The following is a 16,302-nucleotide window of genomic DNA, read 5'->3' as shown; positions in this document are numbered from 1 at the left end:
GTTTGGTTATCCTTCTCTCTACTAAAATGTTTATCAGACTGACCAAAAGAAAAAGGATGAGTTGAGTACTCCTCACCACGAGTTGTGCTCTGTACCACAATCTCCTTACGTTACAAAAATCCTACTTCCAAATAAGCAAAGCTAAACACTCTATTCCTGACTTCTCCAGTCTTCCTGCCATCTCTTACCTCTCTTCCTTAGAGGTTGGCCCAAAAAATAACTTAATTAACATAAAGGAAGACCTTAGAGAAAAAAAAAGTCTTTATTATTAACCAGGGTTTCTGCACTGGATTATGTGCCTGTTGGCCCAGACCGCTAAATAACATCTACACAACATTTCTTTCATGTTTCAAGAATTGAAAATAACTGTACAAGGTTAAAGTACAAAAGTACACAAGACAGTGGACACGAAATATCCATGTATGAGTTTATCCCATCTGCTGCTTGGTTTGAAAAGTAGAACTTTTAACTAAAAAATACTGTCCTTCTATAGTTCTGTCAAGTTTAATGGAAGTGGGTATAACCTGATTACAACACTAACACCAGTATCACTGATCTGATATTTACAAAAAAATTGTATTTTTTTTTTTTAATAAATTAAAGTCAATGCAACACCCATGCAAGCTAGAATGCTAGCTTTTTGGTGAACAAGGACCCAACAGCTGAACAAGAACCTTCCACAGTTCCGAACTTTAAAACTGCCTCTTTCTTTCCTCTTTTTTGTTTTTCAAACAGCATCCATTCCTCGCATGGAAGATGTGAACCCCAATCCCATTCCTCTTTGTGTATGAGTCTGTGACCTTGCCATTTCATACTGTGCATCTAGATTTCTGAAAACCTCCTCCTGTTGTTTCAGGGTTTTGAAACTCTCTTCATCAACGGAGCTGCAGCCAGCTTCATCCTCACTCTAGAAACCAGACAGAAGGAAGGAAACATTAGCTGTGGTGGGAGCAGTGTTTCCAGATACCCTAAACATAACAATTTTACTTTATCGATTTCCAAAGTAATAATTCAAGCATTTGGCTTTATTGCTGGAACAGTCTAGCATCACCCTCCCCTCACTGCCAAGACACACACAGACGCCTTCACCTGCTTCCTTTTCCCAACTCATTCAAATAAATGTCTCAAATTAACTTATCAATACAAAGTAATACTGTCCGAATTCTAAATACTGGTTACAGCAACCACCGATTGTAACAGTTGCCTTGTCACGCAGAAGCATAATGAAATTCCAGAATTGGAATTGAATTCAGATTTAGATGCTGCATGTGAACTTTATAAGAAATACTTACTTTAACTACCTCAGGTAATATCAGTTTAACTAACATCTTCCCTGGTTAATGTACACTTTAAAATAAAGAAATCACTATGCTACAATTAGTAATAAGCTTAGTCACTCATGCAGAATTCTTTAATTCTTTACCTTAATGCCCATCAGTTTTCTGAATTTGACATTTTGGTCCTTGTTTCCAAAGTTTAATTTTTCCCATATTTCTGCAGACTGTGATTTATCCTGTACGAATAAAAAAGGAAAAGATGTATCACCTTTAACACAAGGTTCTGTTCACATCACAGTACAGGTGCAAGAGAAAAAGCTGCATTAAAACTGAGCCATTGCACAGCGCTAGCAGAGCTAGAGGTAAAAGGTTTCCAAGTCACATCTCACATTCCTGCACCCTCCTCACAGAAACTCTGTGTGAGGGAACCTTACTTAACACCAGGGGTTTCAGAACAGAGGTGTATTCTTTACTTGGGTAGACTCCACCCATTTCCACAAGGTTTGGGAACCTTGTCAGAGTGCAGGTTTGAAGTGAACTATGGAAAAACCCATGTGCTTATTACGGTTAATCAATTCACAGCACAATTCAGGAGGAACTGCTCAGAGAGCATTCAGGTTTCTCCTTCCCTCCCATCTGTGCCATGTGAACCAGCATCCCATTTTCACACCTTATAGAACAGCCCGTGAAATACTAAGGGAGCTTGTTACACAACGGACACACGATGATCATTAATCTAAAGTAGCAAACACACTTCCATACTAGCACAGAGTGTCAAAAGACAAAAATACAACTATTAAAGCACCAATTTTCCCATAGTATCAGCAGATAAACCTACACCCAAGTGCTTTCTGAAAAAGCACTTACCACAGGAGCTTGTGTTTATGTGGTGGCCTATGCTTCACTGATTGCAAGAGCATTTGTTTGACACAGCATAAGTCTGAAGACTTATTTGTATTTATAACTTTCACTAGCCTTTCTAATGCCTTACTCTGCTCCTGGACAGTTACTAGCAAGGTTTGAAGACTTGTTTTTGAAGTCTGGAATTGCACAGGATAAAACGACGAAATGAAAACTCTCTACAGTCACAGAGAGGAGCGATCAGGTAAGTTTCTACACCTTAGCCATCATTTCTCAGTAAAAAGAGACCATCTGCATTTGATATTTAACTCCAAGGCAAACTGGCAAAAGTAACTTTACAATCCAATTATACCGCTGCAGTTTTATGCCATCAAGGGTTTTACTGAGGCTCCTGTCACAACCATTTGCCACTCGAAGGTCTAGTTATCTTAGTCCTTTCACCACAGAAGTTTTGCCTTGGGCTGCTGTTAATAGGAAAACTTCCTATCAGGTGTGAAAGTAATTTTGCTGGAAATAGCATTGATAAGCATCCTTAAATTGCGTGCAAGGTGTTTCCAAACAACTTTTATGAACGTAAGAAAAGACATTACCCCTTCCTTTTTGCCTTGCCAAAGCATCTTCCGTTTTTTTTCTTGCTCAGCAAATTTCATTGGATTCACGGCGGCTGGGTTGTAATAGCTGGGGACAGCTATTCCCGTCTCTGCTAGTGCTTTCGCTTGCAGTGCTGCCATCTGAGCTGCCATTGCTATTTGAGGAGTTACTTGGGTTCCCGATGCCAGAAGAGCAGCAACATTAATAACAGAACCTCCCGTGGCTGCAGCCGCTGTAGGAGAAAAAGAACTTGTTATCAGACAGGAAGTTCAGACTTTTTTGGGGAAAAAACCAAACCAAGCTACCCCAAACCAACAAACAAAAAACCAAAGCCCCCAAAACCCCAGACAAACAAAACCCCGAACGCTTCCCTTTATCACAAGTTGAAAATGTTCAAACAACAAATGCATAGTAAAATACACGTTATTTGTAGATTAAGAAACAAGCCTCCCAGACTCTCATGTACCTTATGCTCCTAAATACCCCTGAGCTGGTAACAGCTTTCAAACTCACTTAATGATGCTTAAAGGAAGGGTCCATCACAACATCATGTACTGGCTTAATATAGAACATTTTTGTTGTATACTTGGTAAGTGGTAAGAAATCCTGATAATTTTTATTAGTTTTATATTTGTTGGGGTTTTTTTAGTTTGTTTTGTTTTTTTCAAACACTTCCTAGTTCTAGTGGTGTTTCTTATATATGGACCAAGTTAACAATTACACAAAGACAACCTGTACACCTGCAAACAGGACTGCAACACTCAGCACATAAACCTACACTATTTCTCACTCATACTATTGTTTAGGAATTCATATAATACACATGAACTACCTGCAGCCATTTCCTGTTGCTTCTGTTTTTCAACCATTTCTTTCTCTCTCTGTTCTTGCAGTTTCTTTGCTCTTTCCAGTCTAGAAGTACATGAGAATAAAAATATTTAGACATGCCGAATCAACAGCAGAAGCTTATTTATGTCATATATCATTAAAATTATAACAATTCCCAACCTTCTGGCTAATGCTTCCTGTGCATCCATAGCTGTATTTCGTCCCCGAAAGGGTGGCGGACTCGAACTCCGGCTGTGACTCCTGCTGAACCTTCGGGGCTTTTCATTTCTCTTCTTTCGGTCTCTGTAACCAAATTTAACAGAGTTGCTAAAACAATGAAGGTACATTTATAGCTTCACATTTCATAAAGTACTTCATCACAACTCTGAAAACCTGCTTAATTTGGAGAGCTCTCAGTAACTGCTTTCACAGAGATTATACTAGAACAGTGCAGCAGTCACATTTGCCTTGTAACACAACAGAGCTAAAATGGAAGATTTCCGACTGTAAGATGTAACAGAATGTGTAATTCTGGGTATTTGTCTACCCTCTTACAGTTAGTGTTTACAACACACAGATCTTCTCTAGAGATTTTCATTCTAAAGCCCAACAAGAAAAAAAACATTGTGCAACTTCAATAAAGACAATTGCAAGAAAACTGTAAAATGGATCAAGTTACAGGAATGCTTTAAAACCACAAAGACCTCACAGCACTGGAATTATGGTAATAATTAGCAATTTGAAGAGGCCCAGTTTAAAAACTGGAATTGTACTCAGGGAAATTACTATTTCTCTCCCTTCTGTATCTCTTCGCTAAATACACTCTGGACAACTGTTTGAGGGAGCGTACCAAGCTAAATGTGAGAGCTTGTTTAAACACATATAATTTGTCTCTGGTTTGCTCGAGAAGAACAGTGCTGTCAGAGAACTATGAAGCATGCAGGATCTGGAGCCTGACAATCTGAAAAGAACCCAGTTAAAATATATTTTTAAGGAAAACACCAAAATAGTCAGTTCAATTCTCCTTTAGTAACCTTCTCCCCACGTCCTTCCAAGTAGAAGTCATTCTTATGACATACATATCTAATCCCATCTAAGCAACAAGCAGTCAAAATATGCATGTAAACGACTATTAGCAGTATTTCTCTTTGCCAGGATCATGAGCATCTACATTACAAGAGATCAGGGTTTATCCCTGGTTAAGCCTCTGACACTGATGTTTTAAACAAAGAAGTCACTGAGACTGGAAATGTCCAACAAAGCTTAAATTACAGGAGGTATCCTGCACATTTTCCTTAGGTTTGCCATAAACAGTAAGTTGAGATGCACGAAGATGTTTGTGCAATTTTATACTTAAATGTTATTATCAACCATTTGAGATAACAGCTAACTTGAGATAACAGCTATCGTGACAACAGCCACTTGAAATGGCATTCTGATACTCTGCTTCTTCTGTTTGCAGCCTGGGCAGCATCTACAAACATCACGAAATGTAGACTGAAGTTACAAAAAGAGATGCTTGTTTACATGACAAATCTGGTAGAATACAAAGGAGGCGAGACTTATCTTTTCATAGAAGATGACAAGATGCAGATTCAGGCACTGGGAAGTGACAGATCTGCATTCCTGAGATAAGATGGAATGCATGTTTCAAAGATACCTTCATTTTTCCCATGCTGACTATTGTAGTTTGGTCTTGTCTTTGGTCTGATGCTTTACTGCACTGGTAAACATCAAGGAAATAAATATTTGAGCTTTTGTATTTAAGTATTTCCATTTGAAACAAGCAGATGGTGTCATGTTTTCCACCTAGCATTTAATCAGAGCAATGCCACAAAAGAACTGTCAGGAGGGTCTTCACGCTCACAGAACAAAAAGATTAGTTTAAATGCTAGCAAGGACAGGTCACTTGAAAATATGAGCTTGAGATTATGCAGAGAACCATCAAGAGAAGGTCAAGCTCTACTATTTACATACACTTCTGTCATAACCTGTTGACTGTAACACAACAAATAATGAGGGCATTCATTTCATGGTTGAGTTTTAACAGAGTAGGTTTCCACATCATGTTTATCTAGCTTGTGAAGAGTTTGCCTTGACGTTTCCCTCATAATTCTCTTTGCAAAGGCTTCACCTGAGCCCAGAACTTGATGAAGTGTTCTTGCTACTGTTAGATTTATGCCTCACTTATTTTCTTTCTCTAGGGTTTGCAAGAGAAAAACAGTACTTAAGAAACGGATTCTTGCAGTATGCCTATCGCTATCCAACAAGGTATGTTTCCAGTTGAAGAAATTCCTAAGTTCTTGACTATGCCTTACTTTTTCTTCCCACATTTGCCATTCTGTTTCAGGTAATTTGAATTCCACTGTAGAAACAAAAAACTGGGATGCAAAGTTTTCATGGAGCCATTAAATACGAAGCGGTCAAAGAACTTTTAAAAACAGGAAGTGCACATCACCTACAGGAAGTGGAAATAATGGGCAACCGAAGCCTATCACATCATGTTGAAGATGGCTTAAACAACATTAAATGGTTTTCAAATCAAATGGCATGTGACATACATAGCAACTGAAGACCCAGCTCTACCCACCCCAGCTGAAAGTTTGGTACAAAGGTACAAAGTGCATGCCAAAATAAAATAGGACACGAACCACATAATTCAACTACTTCTTCAGAAAGATAAAAGCCTTCTGAACAGTTTTACAAGTGATGTAGCATTACACAAGTGTGCTAGATTCACAAGTATCCAAGGATCCACCGTAATGTCGAACAGTCATAACCAACTTCTCCCTTTAAATATGCAATTTAAAATACTCTAGTGAAAATACTAAATTAACTGAACAGTGTCAACACTTTCTTGGAAACTCCAAAGAGACACCAGTTTGTATTCAAACTGCTTGTTTAAACAAGTAGGAGGGAACAAACAGAACTGTAGTAGTCATTAAGTCATATTTCAACTTCCTCATTCAGAAAACCCTACAGGGCATTAAGAACACAAAGGTGACACGTATGAACAAGACTCAGAACTCTACACTAAAATACTGAACAATTCATCAGTATTGGAAAACATTAACTTCTATAGAGATGAAAACCTCAACTCCAGCATATTCCAGGTGAGGCATGGATTTCAACCCTGCCAAACAGAACCAGAGTAAGCCAGTATGTGTCTAGCTAATGGGTTTTTATCTGTGTTTCCAGAATTGAAGGAAGAAACGGCAGCAACCAAGACAGGGAGAAAAATTAACATGATAAATATGTAGTGCTTGGCAAAAAGGAGTCGGTAATCACTAACACAGAATAGTACATTCAGATCAGAAATAGCCCATCAGACTCAAAATTCACCTTAATGCTATACTAACTGTGCCACTTCACAGACAAAACAGTGTTAAATGAACTTGGTGGAGCTGATCAGGATTAGCTTCTGATCAGTGTATCTCCTCTGACACCCAGCAATTCCCAGTTAAACTTCGCTTTTATAGACACAATAAAGAGATAAATACAATAGTATTTTTAAAGCAGTGCCAACCACACTACTCTTTTATCAAGGATTAGCTGTATCTTATTTTTCAGTTTTTCCACTTAAGTATTACTTAAATATCCTATTTAAAAAGGTAAATTCAGTTGTGGTACAAGAAACCAAAAGAGCTTGACCTGTGGTAATTATTATTACTTAAAATACCAAGTCATTTACTTTCCTTTATGAGTCATAAGTTCCAAAATGGAGGTTTTAAAAGATACCCACAAAATAACTATTGAAGCAATTCTAATTGCTAACGAGAAATCTGCTATGGAAAGCCAAGAATCTGAGACACTTCAGCTGCCTAGGACAAGCGTTTCTATCAGTGTTGTGTAAACTACCCAGTCCTTAACCCGCTGCATCAACACAGCTGAGAGAGCCAAACACATTTAGTTACACTGAACAGACATAAAGTGGCAAACACATCATTCTTCTACACACCAGTCCACCACAGAATATTCAGCCAAACACCATCACTAAGTGTATACGCAAGTTAACACTTACCTGCTTCTGCTCCTAGATCTGCTTTTACTTCTACTTCTATGTCTGTGTCTAGATCTTGATCTAGAACGAGATCTTACACGTCGCTTCCTCTCTCTGCTGCGAGATCGGGATTTTTTCCTGTCGCGACTTCTGCTACGATGACGTCTGAAACACACATCCCAAATTCTTAGATGTTCTCGTGGTTTAATTCGGCTTCTACTTAAGGACTTCCACACAGGTTTGTCACCACAGGGCAAAATGCATCAGGCAGGGTGGGGAGACTGCAAACTACATATGAAAGAGTTCATGCCTGGAACACTTCAAGACTAGGAGATGAAATGGGAAACGAACCAAACACGACCACCAGCCACCAAAGTTACACAGAGTTTACATAAACAATCATACTCATCACTATAGCTGTTCACTTGTTCATTACAGTGTACATCTCAAAACAAATACAACCATACTAAGCTGATGCAGGAGTCTGAAATTCAAGGCAACAAAACTCTCCTCCTCCCCATGGTATTCCAACACCTTAGGGAAGAGATGCCCAAGTTTCAGCTAGTCAGTCACACAGAGTCCCTCAGTGTATCATTAGCTGAAGTTTGTTCCTTGCTACTGTGTTTGCTACAGATCCCTCAGCTATAGGAGAGCTGGCTGAAAAGTTCTGCTGGCAGCAACCTGTTTGTTCCACATAATTCTCCTACCATCAGTGCACTAAGGGGCCTCAGACAGCACTGTCTCTGGGTAAGTTCTTGATTTAGGGAGGTAAAAAGCCATGACAGCGCTAACGTGTATTTTCTTTCCCATCACTGACAACAGGGAATGTTTAATACACTGTTTATAACTTTTCCTATGCTGTGTATACTAACTATAAACATGAGACACATCACTTATATAAAGCCTTAAAGCTATTTTGTATTTCTACTCAGAAACGAATAAAATTAAAATAAGAATTCCAAGTAGCAGCAAATGCACCACCCAGTGAAGAAGGGAACATGCAATATAAATGAAAGCTTTAATGTTACATTAGGTCAGTAATATAATTCCGCTGTCCTTCACAAGTCTACACAAATTCCAAACCCTGCTTTTGCAATTGCACTTGAAACAGAATAATCATAGAAAACAACTTACCTTTCACGAGACCTTGATCTTGAATGACTCCTCCCTCTGGACGACTTCCTCTCTTTGCGTTTATGTCTATCCTCACCATTTTCAGATGAATTTAGGCTATCTCTTCCCTTGTCAGAAGAATGTTCTTTGTCATTGTGGTCTTCAGATTTGTGCTTCTTGGACGACTTCTCTTTGGATTCATGTCTTCTTGCCTGTTTTAAGAAGAAGTTGGTTCTTTCAGGAAAATAGTGCAACAAAGAGAGTTAGTATGGGTATCAGAAGATAAAAATGATAAGCTGTGATGCAACATTAGTAACCTTAGGAGTGTGACTCAATCATGACCGATGGCTATTTTACCTAATGCCACCAATCACCCAAAGCTGCAAATGCAATCTAGACTTTTTCCCCCTTTTCCCTCCTCCCCACTGCCTAACGGATTTGTTTGCATTTAAGAGTTCACAGCATTGTAACAAAAACAAGTGGCAGTTACTGTCTCCATTCTAAACATGTAATAAGTACCTATCTTTAAGTACCTGACAATTTCTGAATATACATTTATACACTCACATTTGTAGTGAATTTTTAAGTATTTGCCTAAATCTACTATGTAGAAAGTTACTAAAATCCATACATAGTTGCAGATATGTATTTTGCTTTTAGAGCGAGAAGAATTTTCTATCTGTAATTACTTTTTAGAGCAAAACTCTTTTCAGTCAGTAACTTCCAACAGTTTTTACAAAACAAAGCAGAAAGTTACATGGTTGACACCCCAAATTTATTATTTAAAACTAACATGCATCACACGGAGACCTCCTCAGTGGTTTTAAACTAAAGATATGCTCCTCCATTATACTGCATTTTTTTCCTGCAGTGCCTCTTAAAAAAAGATTCCTTTTTATAGCTGCAATGCCAAAAGTATTTAGCAAGGTCAGGCCTGATTTTTGCCAGTGTTTTCCTTAGAGACTAAGACATGACATCAACACCTTTTCTTAATATATCCAGTTTATTTTGAAATCTTCCTAGCACAGAAGCATAGCGCATTTAAATCTCATGTTTAAATAATGTTTTAAGTCAGAATTTAAGCATAATACACTCATTTTAGACTAAATCCAAATTCTTCAGAGGTTTTTTGCTTATCTAAATCTGTTAACTACTCATAAAACCTCTTCTATAATCATAACATTCTCTTTCAAAAGAAAGAAATCTGGAGAAAATGCTGTAATTAGCTTATACCCAATTATACAAGTCTTTGTAACTCCTTATTAATATATATCTCTAAATAGATTTGATTATAGCTTTTCAAGTTATAATGTTAGCTATTTAAACCTGCTTTTACAGTATTTCACACTTAACTTCTTGAGCAATCAGCTGTTACATAAAAACACATGAAGTTTGAGATGCTACCCGTACATTAGTTTTAAGTATGTATTTACATTATTTGTTCTGATATTCAGTATTTAGTCTACAGAGAAAAGGGCTTAATACTGCAAATGAATGAAAACAATAAATCTACTGTAGGACATTATTCCTCATCTGTTCCCGCTGTGAAACTTAGAAACTGCTAAGTAAATTGGGTGGGATTAGATCCATCAGCATGGCAAAGCACTGGACACAATTCTAAGTGAGATTTTTTTTTCCTTTTTTTTTTTTTTTTAATCTTTTTTTTTTTTAATCCCATCTTTCAGGCACACAATTAGTAATAAACCACCATTATATCCCATAACGGATTTAAGATATTTTTAAGGGAAATGAGTTTGAATGACTAATAGTTACCTTATCATGAAGTAGGCTTATAATTTTGCTATCTGAGTCTGCAGCGTCTTCAGTTCAGTCTCTTCGCGCATTAGCACGCTGAGTATGATTTATTATAGAAATGTTATCATGTGAACTAAACAATATATTCAATTTCACAAAAACTCTCCTAGATTATTTTTCTTTCTTTTTCTCACTCCTTTTTTTAAACAGAGCTTCCATTGGAATGGGAGAAGTTCCTGACCTGGGTTCAAAGTTAAAAAGTCCCTCATCTGACCCAGCCTGCTATTGCCCCACATGGTTTAAGCTTCTTTGTGACTATTTTGATGCTCCTGGTTTGCTCATTTCATCTCTTCTCTGGTGTGTAAGCCAGTTATTTTCCAGGTATCATTGATGCTGTCTCTTCTCACTCCCCTATATATAGACAGGCATACATATTTTTATAAAAAAAAAAAAAAAGAGACAGCCCTCTGAAATTTTTGCTGCACGTGTCATGTTTCTAGCTGACTCAGCCCATTTGTCAAGCTGTGGCAATCTTTTACAATTAAAGGATGCAATAAACAGAGCTCAGTCAGGTGAGCAATTATTTATCATAGATTTAAGCAGACGGGTATGTATCAGTGAAAGTCCTGAACATTGGCCAGGAATAAAGCCACCCAAGGCTTTCAATTAATGGAAGCTCTGTGAAAGTCAGCAAGAACACCATGCTACTTCTCCACATGAATTCTCTTTTGCTGTTTCCACAAAAAAAACAAACAAAAAAAAAAGAAAATAAAAAAGTTACTAGTTTCTGAAAGCATTTTTCTATAAAACTATTACCTTGTCAACATGAAGGCTGCAATCATGCTTCACTATGAAAGGATCTCCATATCCATTTTTAAGCTTAAAGTTTCCAATTTCTTGTACTTACCATAAAGTCATTTATATAGGTTTACACATATGTGCATTACTACAAGATACATTTTAAGATGTATTGTACAATTACCTAAACACTACAAAGTGTTAATTACCTCTTTGCTTCTGCTCCGGCTTCTGTGTTTTTTTCCTTCAGTATCTGGAGAAGAAAATATTTATTGTTATTTACCAAGTTAAAGAGGAGGTCAGCTGGCTAGAGCCTTTCTAGTTCCTTTCAGTTATTCCACCCCCCTAACTCAAGAATAGATTTAGAAAACAAACAGCACTATTTGAATATCTACTGCAGAAAGCAAACTGTAGCTGTTATTCCCAGTTCTTCGCATGTATTTAAGCTCTGACAGTAAAAAATTAGACCATGTCATACTCTAGTCACATTCTTCAGCCAGGTAACCCTATTTTTGTTACAACCATGCAAAAGTATCCCAGTCTAAGCATATCTAATTAAAATGAATACAAAGTAGCATGGTTTTCTGTTTGGTGGTGTCTGTCCTCCACCTACCCCTCACCCCCAATCCCCCGAACAATGACAAGACCTTTTTCCTTAGCCTTCTATTATTAAAATGGTAAAGTTTCAATATAACACATTTAAGATACAAAATCAAAGTTAGCAGATTCATTTTTTCCCCAATTCTAGCAAATTACTACAGCTAAGTCTGTATATTTTTTCCAAAACAGCTTTAAAAAGATTTCAGTTCTACAAGAATACACCAGAACATTACTAAGCAACTTTGCATATATTAAGACCATACCTGACTTCCGCCTTCTTTCCCTTGACCGTGAGCGCGATCTTGAATAATGATGCTTTGATGTTTTGGGAGAACTAGAGGCATCTGATTGTTCCTTTTTCTTTTCTCCTTCTGGAGAAGACTTTTCTGGGGCTACTCCCTCTCGTTCTGTATCACTACCCTACACATGAGGACAGAAAGTTTAAAGAACAAAAGCTTAGGACTGAAAAGCAAGAGAAACTATTTACTCAGTACTTCCCCTGAAGACACACTTCAAGTTATTTACTGTAAACACATTCTCATGAGCAGCCACCCCATTAGTAGTTAGGCAACAGCTTGATAGTCTTGTAGTGAACTGTGTAACTGCATACAGATTGATTTTTCAAGACCCTAAGAAAGAAATCTAATTTATAGTAACATTTTGCTCTCCCATTACATCAGACTGCACTTTTGCCATGTGTTTTTGAGAATATCAGCAAGACTAAACTCTGAGCCACAGTTTTCTCTAAATGGTGCTGTTTGTAGGTCAATTACCTTTTAAACATTTACATGGCTAAGATTTCTTAAGGTCAACACTTTCCCAATAGATCTAAGTCACCTTACAAGTTCAGGCATTACCGAAGCACAGCACAAAATCCCCATAGTATTCTGAAGTATGCAATAACCTATGAAATGAAATTAGGTATAGTGCCAGACAGCTAACTTTTGAGTAAGGAGAAACCTCAAACAGGACCTCTATATAGAAATGTAACCTATATGTACTCTCATACAAACACACATTTACCTGTCCCAACAATTTCTCTATCACATTTTCCTTAAACCTTGACCTAGGAGGACTAAATCTGCGTAGAGCAGTCAAGACTTCTTTGTGATTCAACGCTGGGAGAAGTAAATGTGTACAACTGGTGTACAATGCAATGAAAGGAACAGGATGGAAAAAGTACAGACTAAAAAGGTGACTGTGATTTCACCACTGCCTTTACAGATTCATTGGTCTCTCTTGTTCCAATCGTTTCAATGGCAGTCAATCAAACCTTGTCACATCATGTAGCCGCAGAAGATTTCACTAAGGACATAATTTGGCCCAGATGTGCTATTCATGAAGATAATTTAGCACAGAAGAGGACTCAAACTTGCACAGTTTTCTAACAGCTGCAACTGGTAGAACTGTCTGCAAACTGAACAAGACATGTAAAAACCTCTCAAATGCTGATTTATATTCATTACTTTGAAAACAAAGCAACTAGTTTTTCTTAAATCACAACATATATTACAGATTGTCATTAATATATTGTGTATTAATGGTAGACTTTGTTCACAACATGAAACAGGTAAATCTTTTGGATTTATACTGCAGCTACTACTTTTTCATCTGCCCAATTCTTTATTAACTTGTACGAAGATACACCTATACAAAAATTCCTCTTTAAAAGAGGCAGAGCAGCTATTCACTTCTCCATGGTATACTGGTTGCCAGTTCAAAACACACCAGCATATGGATAACAGCACTGACCACTTAGGATTGTGCCTGCAGCAGAGCTTTAGCTACACTCTGACACTTCTGAATCCTACTGATACCCCATCTACCATCCTGGAAACTTGAGGCCATCAGAGCAGGAACTGACTCTCCGAATTGTGATCTTAGACATCACAACCCTTGCCATTCCACATCTATCTACCATCTGCTTATCTAAGCCTCCTCCCTTTGCCTGGGATTCCTAAAACTCAGTGAGAAGTTTGAAAGGAATTCTGAATTTCTATAAATTTATATTTCAAATTTACTTGAGGAGTATAAGGAGAATACCAGGTAAACAGTCTAACTTAACTGGGTTTTTAAACATAGCATCTAAATGAAATTGAGCTCACTGCCACTTTCCAAGGCTACCAGTCTCATTATTTATACACACTGCTGCTCATTAATGCCCTAAGGTGCAGTGTACCTTGGAGAAATCTCTCAGCTCTCCAAAAACAGACATCAAAAAAAGGCTGACGGACTTCAATGAGACTATTCTCAGCTCTTGGATTGGCCACAGGTTCAGGTTTCCTTGAACAAGCCCCTCACCTACAAAGATAGCGCCTATGATCTAGGTACAAAACTACAAGTACATAATTCTGCAAGTCCTTTCACAAGAAAATTTATCTTAAACAGGTTAAGTTATATAAACAAAAAAAAGCATCATAAAAAAATATATTAATTTTCTCCAGAAGTTTGTGGTCCTCTTGCTCTGTTTCAATACTGGTCAAACTTTAGACAAGAACTTTAAAACCGAAGAACAAGAACTTTAAATACCAGATTAAAGACCACAAAGTACTTAAAGTCAACTTTAAAGAGTTTTATCACTTTTGAGGCCAGTTTACTTGCTTTTTTGTTTGGGGTTTGTTGGGGTCTTTTTGCACATAAAACTATTTAGTAACTTCTGAGAAGAAATTAACCATATCGGGTTGATAACTATTCTTACTGGTTTTTTGACTCGGTTATGGGAGAAACACCTATGTACGTTACCAGGCCACACAACCACCTTTATATGTTACACGAATTTTAAAAGATTATAAAGCCACCCTCTCTGAACATAAATGACAGTGATAACTACAGCAGAGGCGTTTCCTATATATATTAACTATAAAAACTGGAGGATGAGGGCAAATAATTATCACTGAGCTCAAGCTGACGCTCTACAGCCAAACACAAAGGAAAAATAACAGAACGGGGAAAACTACACGACGGAAAAGCGGGCAAAGCTCAACCACCAAATCGATCCCCCTCTTCTCCCCTCCCAGGCAACCTGCGCCCCACAGTCTGAGAAATGCCTACTCCTGTAGCCACAAGACTTCTCCCCAACTAGAAAACGACAGGGCCTCCATCGTAAAGCCTCTTCGCTCCTCTCTGAGCCCAGCGAAAGGAAACAGAAACTTCTGGAAACAGGGAAAGAAGTAATGGGTGAAAAGCGGCCACCCCCTCCCCGCGGCTCATCATGGCGCCGGCAACAGAAGGAGCGGCGGGCGCCATTTTGTCTCTCCGCGCACACGGCTTCCCGACCCAGCCCTCCCCGTCTCGCACGCTCTTCCCTCCCGCCCCGTAGCAACCCGCTTCCCAATTCGCCCCCTCCACAAACCCCAGCAGCGAACACCGCTTACCGCCATGACCGAGCGCCCGGGACGCCGCTCCCCCTCAACAAGCCTTCACAACGGGTTCAACCTCCCTCAGCCACCGCGGCCGCAGCGCTCGCGAACCGAGGCACCGCGCCCCGCCCTCCCATCCAGGCGCCCGGATGTAAGTGTGGGGCGGGGAGCGAGGGGGCCGCGGTGCCTTCTGGGAGAGGGGAAGGATTAGGCGGTGTCTAAGCAACGGCGCCGTCCGCGTTTGGAGGAGGTTTGGCCCAGGTTGCGAGCCGTAGCGCTACCCCGGGTTCCCGCCAATTTGAAAGGCTGAAGCCGCTGAGGGAGTGCGGTTGTGGTTTGTCACTGGCCGCGGTGAGGAGACGGGGGGGATGGCGGATAGCTGCGGTAGGGGTGTCCGCGGAGGGCTCTCTGGCACGGCATTCCGTCAGCCTCGGGCGCGGAGCCTGTCCTGCCAAGCTGCCTTTTGGTCTGGCCCGCTGCGGACACGGGCTGGGAGCCACATTGCGGCTGCGACATTGTCAGTTCTAAACACGCAGTTTGCCTTTAGAAGGCTTATTAAAGCCTCCTGCATTAGGAGGCTTATTATTGCTCTTCTTGCTAGGCGCAGGATCACGATAGAATAATAAAATTAATAACTTGTGTGTGGTCAGGTCACTTTTTTAATGCGCTCTGCTTTACAGCGTGTTCCTTAAATGTTTCTCATAGGTAATAATGTGGAATGATATTGAACTTCTTGCAAATGATGACACGGGGAGTGAGCGGCTCCCTGTTGGTTTAGGACATGAATGTGGAACTGCATTGTACCAAGTGGATACGTTGCTTCAAATCACATCTTCAGAAAAGGTAGAATTCATCAAAGCTGTGTTTTTCTTTTTCTTAATAATTACCAGAGCTTCTTTGACACATTTTCTAAGGTGTTTCTGTTGCTATATATAACGACCTTTTTTTCTTAGGTCTCTGTAAATCCACAGTTGTGTGCGTTCAACTCGAGGGATGGCACGATTATTGTGGTTGACAGATCAGTGGCACTTCTTGACAGTACAGGGCAGTCCCTTCTGATGCATGTTCAGTTTGGTAAGTTCATTCATTTAGAATTCCACTGGAAGTTCAAACTGACTTT

At 39.1% G+C, this 16,302-nt stretch overlaps 2 protein-coding genes across 21 annotated transcripts in view; one reads left to right on the top strand and one right to left on the bottom strand.

Annotated features, from left to right (window-relative positions):
* Window positions 1-243: 243 nt before the first annotated feature.
* Window positions 244-15,366, bottom strand: RSRC2 (arginine and serine rich coiled-coil 2). Of its 8 annotated transcripts, none has more exons than XM_030500818.1 (11): window positions 15,198-15,321; window positions 12,087-12,243; window positions 11,433-11,476; window positions 10,444-10,521; window positions 8,692-8,904; window positions 7,579-7,722; window positions 3,738-3,860; window positions 3,562-3,641; window positions 2,729-2,961; window positions 1,424-1,513; window positions 244-907 (listed from the first exon to the last, which is right to left on the bottom strand). In XM_030500818.1, the coding sequence occupies exons 4-11, from the start codon at window positions 10,449-10,451 to the stop codon at window positions 728-730; spliced, it is 1,071 nt and encodes a 356-aa protein (XP_030356678.1). In that variant the 5' UTR covers window positions 10,452-10,521; window positions 11,433-11,476; window positions 12,087-12,243; window positions 15,198-15,321; the 3' UTR covers window positions 244-727. The 8 variants fall into 8 exon arrangements, with proteins under 8 accessions (XP_030356678.1, XP_030356671.1, XP_030356672.1 ...); XM_030500811.1 differs by lacking the exon at window positions 10,444-10,521 and adding an exon at window positions 12,666-12,727 and having other exon boundaries at window positions 8,692-8,882; window positions 15,198-15,269; XM_030500812.1 differs by lacking the exon at window positions 10,444-10,521 and adding an exon at window positions 12,681-12,727 and having other exon boundaries at window positions 8,692-8,882; window positions 15,198-15,269.
* KNTC1 (kinetochore associated 1) overlaps window positions 14,917-16,302 on the top strand; it is a 37,145-nt gene continuing 35,759 nt past the window's right edge. For all 13 annotated transcript variants that reach the window (XR_003993657.1, XR_003993656.1, XR_003993658.1 and 10 more), the window contains exons 1-3: window positions 14,917-15,333; window positions 15,888-16,025; window positions 16,136-16,256. Coding sequence is in view for 7 of the 13 variants with exons in the window: in XM_030500766.1 (XP_030356626.1) it covers window positions 15,202-15,333; window positions 15,888-16,025; window positions 16,136-16,256 (391 nt within the window). In the remaining 6 variants the exon portion in view is untranslated. The remainder of the gene's footprint in view (window positions 15,334-15,887; window positions 16,026-16,135; window positions 16,257-16,302) is intronic.

Source organism: Strigops habroptila, chromosome 11 (assembly GCF_004027225.2).
Source record: "Strigops habroptila isolate Jane chromosome 11, bStrHab1.2.pri, whole genome shotgun sequence".
Lineage (NCBI taxonomy): Eukaryota > Metazoa > Chordata > Aves > Psittaciformes > Psittacidae > Strigops > Strigops habroptila.
This window is presented reverse-complemented; position numbering and strand designations above follow the sequence as displayed.

Coding starts and splice junctions, on each gene's coding strand:
- RSRC2 (XM_030500811.1), bottom strand. CDS start 12,704: ATGGGGATTTTGTGCTGTGCTTCGGTAATGCCTGAACTT. Junction 12,244..12,665: donor CTTCGGTAATGCCTGAACTT/GTAAGGTGACTT, acceptor CCTCATGTGTAG/GGTAGTGATACAGAACGAGA. Junction 11,477..12,086: donor GGAAAGAAGGCGGAAGTCAG/GTATGGTCTTAA, acceptor TTTCTTCTCCAG/ATACTGAAGGAAAAAAACAC.